The 9,295-nt window shown below is 40.6% G+C and overlaps 1 protein-coding gene across 1 annotated transcript; it reads right to left on the bottom strand.

Moving 5' to 3' along the window:
* Window positions 1–6,907: 6,907 nt before the first annotated feature.
* Window positions 6,908–8,084, bottom strand: LOC123745801 (myosin regulatory light chain 2). The gene has a single exon (XM_045726807.2). The coding sequence runs from the start codon at window positions 8,022–8,024 to the stop codon at window positions 7,488–7,490; it is 537 nt and encodes a 178-aa protein (XP_045582763.1). The 5' UTR covers window positions 8,025–8,084; the 3' UTR covers window positions 6,908–7,487.
* Between the last annotated feature and the right edge of the window lie 1,211 nt (window positions 8,085–9,295).

The raw sequence follows: 9,295 nt of genomic DNA, 5'->3' as shown, positions 1-9,295 counted from the left end.
TTATTACATTTTCAAAGACTTTAGTTTACACACACAACTGTAACCTGTAAACATGCTAATCCGTCATACTTATACTCGCCTTTGGGTGAGGTGATATGGTACAACAATTTCGGGTGAGGTGAACAAACTTGTGACAAACACAAGACAGAACAGGAAACTATGGGTATTAATTGGATATGAGAACATAGGAATGGAAGTAACTGCAGAGGGCCTTTTGGCCCATACTTCCTCTTGATGCTTCTATATTGATTCGGAGTTTTGAAGTGGGTAGAATATAGTTGTGCATTAATTGGCTGTTGATTGCTGGTGTTGACTTTTTGATGTGTAGTGCCTCGCAGATGTCAAGCCGCCTGCTATCGCTGTATCAATCGATGATTTCTGTGTTGCTTGTTAAGATTTCTCTGGTGATGGTCTGGTTGTGAGCGGAGATTATATGTTCCTTTATGGAGCCCTGTTGTTTATGCATTGTTAATCGCCTGGAAAGAGACGCTGTTGTCTTGCCTATATACTAAGTTCTTTGGAGCTTACAGTCACCAAGTGGGCATTTGCAGGCATAGACGACATTAGTTTCCTTCGAGGCGTTCTGCTTTGTGTCTGGAGAATTTTTCATGAGTAGGTTGGGCGTTTTTTTTTTTTTTATTTTATAGTAAATCGTTAATTGTATTTTCTGATTTTTGTCTGTAGGGATAACGTTCCTATCAACAATATCTTTCAGGACCCTTTCCTCCGTTTTATGAACTGTCGAAAAGAAGTTCCTGTAAAATAGTCTAATAGGGGGTACATGTGTTGTGTTAGTTGACTCTTCAGAGGTTGCATGGCATTTTACCTTTCTTTTTATGATGTCTTCAAGAAAACCATTAGAGAAGCCGTTGTTGACTAGGACCTTCCTTACCCTACAGATTTCCTCATCTACTTGCTTCCATCCTGAGCTGTGGCTGAGAGCACAGTCGACGTAAGCGTTGACAACACTCCTCTTGTACCTGTATGGGCAGTCACTGTTGGCATTGAGGCACATTCCTATGTTTGTTTCCTTAGTAAAGATTTTTTTCCTTAGTGTGTTGATTTTTCAATTACCATCAACAGTGAAAAGAAACATAAGAAATATTGAGAAAATTCGTGTAAGAATTATTAATCTTGCCCCTTTTCGATCATATTTAACAACATATATATATATATATATAATATATATATATATATATATATATATATATATATATATATATATATATATATATATATATATATATATATATATATATATATATATTGTTGAAAAAGACAGAAAGTTTTAGATTTATGATTCTAGGACGAATCTTCTCGATATTCCTTTGTTTTTCTTCACTGAATCAGGAAGAATAAAAATTTAACTCTCCAAAGCTTATTTTTACTTATTATTTGGGTCTGACGCCTAGTGATGCGTTTCGTAAGGTCTCACCTCACATTCGCAAAGACAATTTTTTTGTGTGGTTCCTAATTAATATCCACTAGTGGTGAGGTGGTAAGTGACATGACTGAATGACATAATGATAATGAATATGTCATTCATCCATGTCACCTACCACCTCACCACTAGAGGATATAATCTGGTGCTACACAGAGAAGTTTTTTTTGGGGGGGGCTGTCCATCTTCAATGTATACAGGAGCCATAGAGAACACAACATGGATCTCTCTGCGATCTTTGAAATAGCAGTCACTACTCCTACTATCATCTCTGGTGACTTTAAAGCTCATAGTGAATTACTACTTGATTCACCAAGACCCGACACCAACGGAAGACATATTGAACACCTTTTGGATGAAGTGCCTGAAATCAGTCTGCTTAACTCGATGGAACCAACCCACATTGGTGGAGGATAAGCTGGATCTCACGTTTGTCTCCACCAGTATTTATGAGTTGTGTCATTGGTCAGTTGACCATGTACTGACTAGTGACAACTTTGATACAAAAACAGTTATTAATATAGCACTACCTCCTAGACCTCCAGCTCCCGAGCCCAGATGGGACTTTATCAAAGCAGATTGGACGAAGTTTCAGGAATCTTTCGAAACTTGGCACCAAAACTACACTCCTCCTGACAACACCGAAGAAATGGAAAAAGATTTAGTAAATGCAATACATAGAGCAGCGAATCACGCCATCCCCAAGAGGAAAACAATTACCCAACAACACAAGGACCATTGGTATTACTGTGATAGGATCAAAGAGCAACATAACAGACTAAATTTTGCACGAAAGAATTTCAGAAAAGATAGAACCGAAGCTAATCTAGGACTTCTTAGAGCTGTCCGAGATCATGTGCACGAAGAAACAGCAAAAATCAGAGAAGAAAAATGGCTCGAGTGGTGTGCCAAGCTAAATCAGCATACATCCTTGTGCGACATCTGGAGGAAGATCAACAAGGCCAAAGAAAAATCGCCTCCTACTCCGCCACACCATGTTCATCCAGAGCAAGAAGCAGAAAGGTTAGCAAATCTATTTGCTTCAAGAGCCAATTCCACTCAACTTCCTCAAGCAACTCTGACTCACCAACAAAGACTTCAAGCAGCAAGATGGAAAAAAAATAGATGATGCTTTAGCCTTACCTGACGAACTAGACCAACCTTTCAATCTGAAAGAACTCAGAAGCGCTACAAAGAAAACTAAAAACACAGCTCCAGGTGAGGACAAAATCACTTACAAAATGCTGGCCAAGCTAAGAGAAAAGGGTGAAGAAGCCTTCTTGACTCTCATCAACAGAGTATGGGTGACAAGAACCCGACCACTCTCTTGGAACAGTGCAATTATAGTTCCCATTCCAAAACCTAAAGACCCAGGAAATCCAAGACCCATCTCATTAACAAGCTGTCTGGCCAAAACTGCAGAAAGAATGGCTCTTAATCGAATTGAATAGAAAGCCAATCCACTACACCAAAATATGTTTGCTTACAGAAAAGGTATTGGAACCACAGAATGCCTTACCTCCCTCCTGGATCATATCAATGACAAACCTGGAATCCTTATTTTTCTAGGCCTAGAAAAAGCCTTCGAGTTAGCCAATGCTCCAGCTACACTGTGCTGCCTTGTGGATAAGGAAATCAAAGGACACGCTCTTGCCTTTGTCAAAGGAAGCCTGCTTAACCGAGAAGCTGAAGTCAAATTCCAAGGAAAAACATCGACTTCAAAGAGGCTGGAAAATGGAACTCCGCAGGGAAGAATACTAAGCCCCTTCCTCTTCGACTGTCTCATGGAACAATTCATGAAGCGAAACTGCTTTACTATGCAGACGACTTTGTGGTCATCATCAATGGCAAAGGCGCAAGAAACCATGCATAAAAATGCCTAGATATTATCAGCAGGGAAGAGGAACGCATAGCAGTGAAATTAAACAGCAATAAAACCAAAGCAATGACCGTTAAAATAAGAACTCAAGACATCAGACTCGCAATACAAGGACATGAAATTGAGTGGGTTACCTCGTTTCAGTACCTTGGAGTCATAATAGACAACCAGTTAAAATTCACTCAAGAAATTGAATATCTTCGACAACGGTGTAAAACCAGAAACTCAGCTTTGCGCTCCCTGACAAGTCTTAGAGATGGTGCATCTCTACCAGTACTCAAAATGTACTACGTTCAAGCAGTTAAGTCACTCATTGACTATGCTGTTCCTGCTCTTACATCCCTCAGTGATAACCAATGGGAGAAACTGGAAGTGTCTCAAAATGAGCTCTCAGAACAATGCTGGGAGCACCTATTTGGACGCGACGAGAGAATCTAAGAATGGAAACGAACTTAAAACCATTAGAAAACAGGATCAAACAAAGGATAGCCACCATAACAGCAAAACTTGTTGGAACCACCGCGAGAATGTCAATCAAAGATAGCATACACAGATAGCTTCAGAGAAACCTTCAATATAGAACAAGAGCATGGACGGATAATCTGGTCAAGATTCTAGAGAAAGTGGACTTGAAATGGACCGTTAAAAACTAAATGGAAGATAGACCATATCAACACTTTCGGCAGCCTCCTCCATGGGAAGAATCGAGTCTAAAGATAATCATTGAAGGATTACCAGTTAAAAAATCAGCATGTGACTCGCAGAGGCTCAAAGCAGTCATAGAACAACAAATGGAAATCATCTCAAGATCTACAACGACTCACATCTTCACAGACGGATCAGTTGATCAAGAAAGAGGTTCTGCTGGGGCAGCAGTTTACACTATCAACCATGAAGCTTACTGGAGCATGAATAGTGTGTGCTCAACTTTTCAAACAGAATTATATGCCCTGAAGGAGGCCATAAACTATACAATTGAGAATAATTTATATGATGTCATCATTCATTTCGACTCTAAAGCTTCGCTCCAGGTATTGCTATCCGGTCAGCACAGAGATAATATACAACTCCTCACAGAAATCCAACATATAGGAAAAGAAGCCCATAATCTAGGGCCGTCAGTCACCCTAAATTGGATACCAAGTCACATTGGCATAAATGGTAATAAAAAGGCAGATTCACAAGCAAAAACTGCCACTGCTCTACCTGTTGTACAGGTTCAAATACCTCCAAGTTTTTCACAGATTAAGAAGCAAATCAAGAAGAAAATACACCCAACTATCAAAATTCGCCACAAAGCCAAAGTAGCGGAAGGAAGATCCACTGCGATATGGTACGAACAAGCCACAGGGTACTACTCTTTCAAGCCTGACAAAAAGATATCCAGAGACATTGCAGTAGCCATACATAGCCTCAGACTTAATTACAAACGCTGCTGGGAGGTAATAAACCCAATAGTTAAAAAGAGAGTCATATCTGTGGAACAGAAGCAGAGGCGCCACTATTGCACTACTTACTGGAGTGTGAAGCTACTGAAGTCCTGCGCATCAGACTCAACATTAATCCAACGACAGCAGCTGCATTAAATGCACATTCCACAGCGACTATAATAATTAGAAAAGCCGTTGAGGAAGGGGACTCACTAGTGAGCATTATGCATCTACATCCGCCACCAAGATAATGTTATTAAAACATGACTAAAACCAGTGCACTAAAACAGAAGCGAAAAAGAAACAGGGAAAAAGGAGGAATCCACACCTCCATTTAAAACTTTGACCCAAATATCACAGTAACAAGGTTATCGCAAATAACCGAACTAAATTACGGGTTCACCATATCCCGTGCTACATGGACATTTCATTCTGAGTAGCTAAATCTAAAACAACAACAGAAGAATTTGTCTTTGAGAATGTGAGGTGAGACCTTACGAAACGCATCACTACACGTCGAGACACAAATAATAAGTAAAAATGAACTTCGGAGAGTTAAATTTTTAATCTTTCTGCTTCAGTGAAGAAAAATATAAACAATATCGAAAAGATTCGTGGTAGAATCATAAATGTAAAACTTTCTGTCGTTTTCAACGAAATATGTTTAAAAGAAAGACTGCTACCAATATATATATATATATATATATATATATATATATATATATATATATATATATATATATATATATATATATATATGTATATATGTATATATATATATATATATATATATATATATATATATATATATATATATATATAGATATATATATATAGATATATATATATATATATATATATATATATATATATATATATATATATATATATATATATATATATTGGTAGCAGTCTTTCTTATATATATATATATATATATATATATATATATATATATATATGTATATATATATATATATATATATATATATATATATGTATATATATATATATATATATATATATATATATATATAGATATATATATATATATATATATATATATATATATATATATATATATATATATATATATTATATTTCTGGTTGCTAAACTTAAGCTTTCGTTGGGAGGTTCCGATATAGTTATTAGTTATTCCGTTAAGTTTCATAACTCTATTTGTCAGTATTGCTTGGTATGTGGTTCAGCATTTTGTGAAGCCTTTTTTTTAATAAACTAGTATTGAGGCTGGATTCTCATGAGCTCAAGAATATTTTAGGATCTTTCACATTCTACTAGATTTTCCATTAATAGTTTTCTGTTGGTGTAAATCAATAAATTTACATACAAAGAAACATATAAAGATGTTTAATTGTATAGTGAAATTTAATTTTAAGTTGGAGAAAAGGCACTTTGTTAACAACATGAATGATTGATACACTTTGTAAACAGCTTGAAGGGACCTTTGTAGCTAACAGGATGGAACGATTTTAGTTCAAAAGTGGTGTGGTATTTATAAACTAGCCGAGTCGCCGTCGTCTTATGTAAACAAGGAGTATACGTGATCTTTTTAGTGAATAAATTAAGAAATTATAAATATATGGGAAGGACTTTTTTTCTTGAGGCAGAACAAAACATCAGAGGTGGAATGACTTCATTTAAAGAAAGACTTTTTACAAAATGTCGTAAATATTGATGTATTACATAAGGACTCCATGACTGTCTAGACTTTAAATGATGCATGAATTAAAGATTCCATGACTTTCTACACCTGGATTGATGAATGACTTTAAGGACTCTATGACTGTGAACACTTGGAACTGATGCATGATTTAAGAACCCCATAACTGTGAACACTTGGAACTGATGCATGACTTAAGGATCCCCATGACTGTGAACACTTGGAACTGATGCATGACTTAAAGACCCCATAACTGTGAACACTTGGAACTGATGCATGACTTAAGGATCCCCATGACTGTGAACACTTGGAACTGATGCATGACTTAAGGACCCCATGACTGTGAACACTTTGATACAGGGGGTTAAAGACACAGAATGATGCGCTACACACGGATCATGTGTAGCAACAGCGGCTGGCATCTCCTTTCCTCGCTCCGTGAACTCGGGTAATAAAGACAATGAGATTTCAATCACTCGATCAAAACTGGACTTTATTTGAAAACAATCGATCATCAACAGCAACATAACCACTAGAACTAGAGTTTTGTCGTATTTTTCTGTCTTTTGTTATTGCACTTGGGAGTCTGGAGGATCACTTGATTGGCAGTGAGGATCACTTGATTGGTAGTGAGGATCACTTGATTGGTAGTGAGGATCACTTGATTGGTATTGAGGATCACTTGATTGGTAGTGAGGATCACTTGATTGGCAGTGCGGATCACTTGATTGGTAGTAATTTTGCGCACCTCTCACGGTCTCAGCACCATGGTCCTGCCTTGAGCACCGCCCACTTCTGTAGTGAGAGCCGCCCACTTCTGTAGTGAGAGCCGCCCACTTCTGTAGTGAGAGCCGCCCACTGCTGTAGTGAGAGCCGCCCACTGCTGTAGTGAGAGCCGCCCACTGCTGTAGTGAGTGGGATTCTAGACTAACAGCGTGTTGTGAGGTGGATTTGGGCTTTGGTGATTTGCTGGGGGTGACGGTAGAAGGTGGAGAGATTAATATTTATATATATACATACATACATATACATATACTGTATGTATATATATTTTTTTAGGCGTCCTCGGCCGCCGGTGCGTCGTCACCGCCGCCTGCAGTCAGCATCTGGATGATACTCTGTACGTCGATCTTTCCCGCGTCGTCGACGTCCATGGCGTCGAGTGCGTCGTCAGCCTCCTGGGACGAGTACTTGTCGCCCCACGTCATGAGGGCGTGACGGAAGACGTCACAATCGATGAGCCCCTCGTCGTCGGCGAAGGCCAGGAAGGCCTTGGCCACCACGTCGTCGTCGTCCGACTCGCCCGTCTGGCGCTCGGCGAACATGTTGAGCAGCATGGTGAAGTTTATGGGCGCGGGGGCGTCGGCCAGCATCTCGTCCAGCTCCTGGTCGGTGGCGATGCGGCCGATCTCGTCGAAGGTGGCGCGGAGGTCGGTCTTGCCGATGATGCCGTCCTTGTCGCGGTCCATCAGTTGGAATCCCTCCTTGAACTCGGCCACCTGCCGCTGCGTGAACATGTCAAACACATTGCTTCCTCCTCCGGATTTCTTGGATCTCTTGGAGGAGGAGCGGGAGCCTGACTTGCGGGACATGGTTGCGGCAGGCTTGCGGCAGGCTGCGGATGTGGACGGCGGGAGGCAGCCAGTCACCCAGCTATATACCCTCTGCTCGCCGGCGCCAATATTAATATTGCGGCTATATTAGGGTGGTGGGTCGGCGCCCGCCCTCTGCCCGCCCCCTAAAACCTGACCCACCCTCCCCTTGCTGCCCGTTTTGTGAGGGGTAGGGGAGGGGGCACTGTCTACCCCCTCTTCCCTCCGCTTCGTGCCCGATGCCAAGGGTGCCAGACGCCCCGCCCCTACCCCCGCCCGACCACCCCTGATCACTTGTCGCCACCCAAGCCAGGCTCCGCCCACACACACACACCCACCCCACACACACACACACAACCGCTACAATCGCCACAAGCACACTCACGCATACCATAGCTCCCGGGCACCGGTTCCGTCACTGCTGTACATGTGCGCTTGTGATCATCAACCCCCCCCCCCCATCTCTACCTCGACACACGCCTCATCTCAAGTTCGTACGGGTCTATATCAACATAACTCGGACTGGGAACCTATTACAAATGCCGCCCGTAACTCATACGACTTCGACACGTGAAGTGTTATCAGCGTATCGCTTTAGTATCCCTCACGTCATCTCTTCCTTTAGACATAAAAGTAAACATGACATTTAAAGAAGTGGAACAACAGTTTAAAAACGTTTACTGTTTGGCAACGGAAATAAGCCCCAATTGTCTTCCTGTTGACGGACACATTTGGGGCTGTCTACTCCGGCCTTGTTCTCAGACACTAGCAAGCATTTATTTATATTTATTTATATACATGAAGATGATATGGGTTACAGAATGATATATTTTTAGTGATTAAGTGATACATTCTTGCAAAGCCAGAAACACGCTTAGCGGTGCCGGTCTTTTCACTGTTTGTTATTTTTGTTACATAGTCTTCCCGGCTTGGTGCCTTCTATGATAATTACTAACTTACTTGTTGTTGTTTCACATTTATCTACTCGAAACACAAAGTTGTAAGTAGCACGGGCTATGGTGAGCCCATAGTGGGTTTATCTGGCACAGGAGCGAGGCTGTAACTGATGTCTTCTCACTAGATTAATAAATAAAGATAAGCCTCCCAAAAGGGGGCACGTGCATGAATAGCCCAAAAGTGGAGGCTCTTTGGAACCATTACCAATATCTGATACTGGAGATCTGTGGATGGATTTTTTTTTGAGGGGGGGTTATCTTTTGTCTCGGAGAGCAAGCTGTATCAACTATAGAGCTGGTGAGTTACAAAAGGTC

This window comes from Procambarus clarkii, chromosome 10 (assembly GCF_040958095.1).
Source record: "Procambarus clarkii isolate CNS0578487 chromosome 10, FALCON_Pclarkii_2.0, whole genome shotgun sequence".
NCBI classification, from domain to species: domain Eukaryota; kingdom Metazoa; phylum Arthropoda; class Malacostraca; order Decapoda; family Cambaridae; genus Procambarus; species Procambarus clarkii.
Note: the sequence above shows the minus strand (reverse complement) of the source record. Positions and strands in the feature narration are given on the sequence as shown.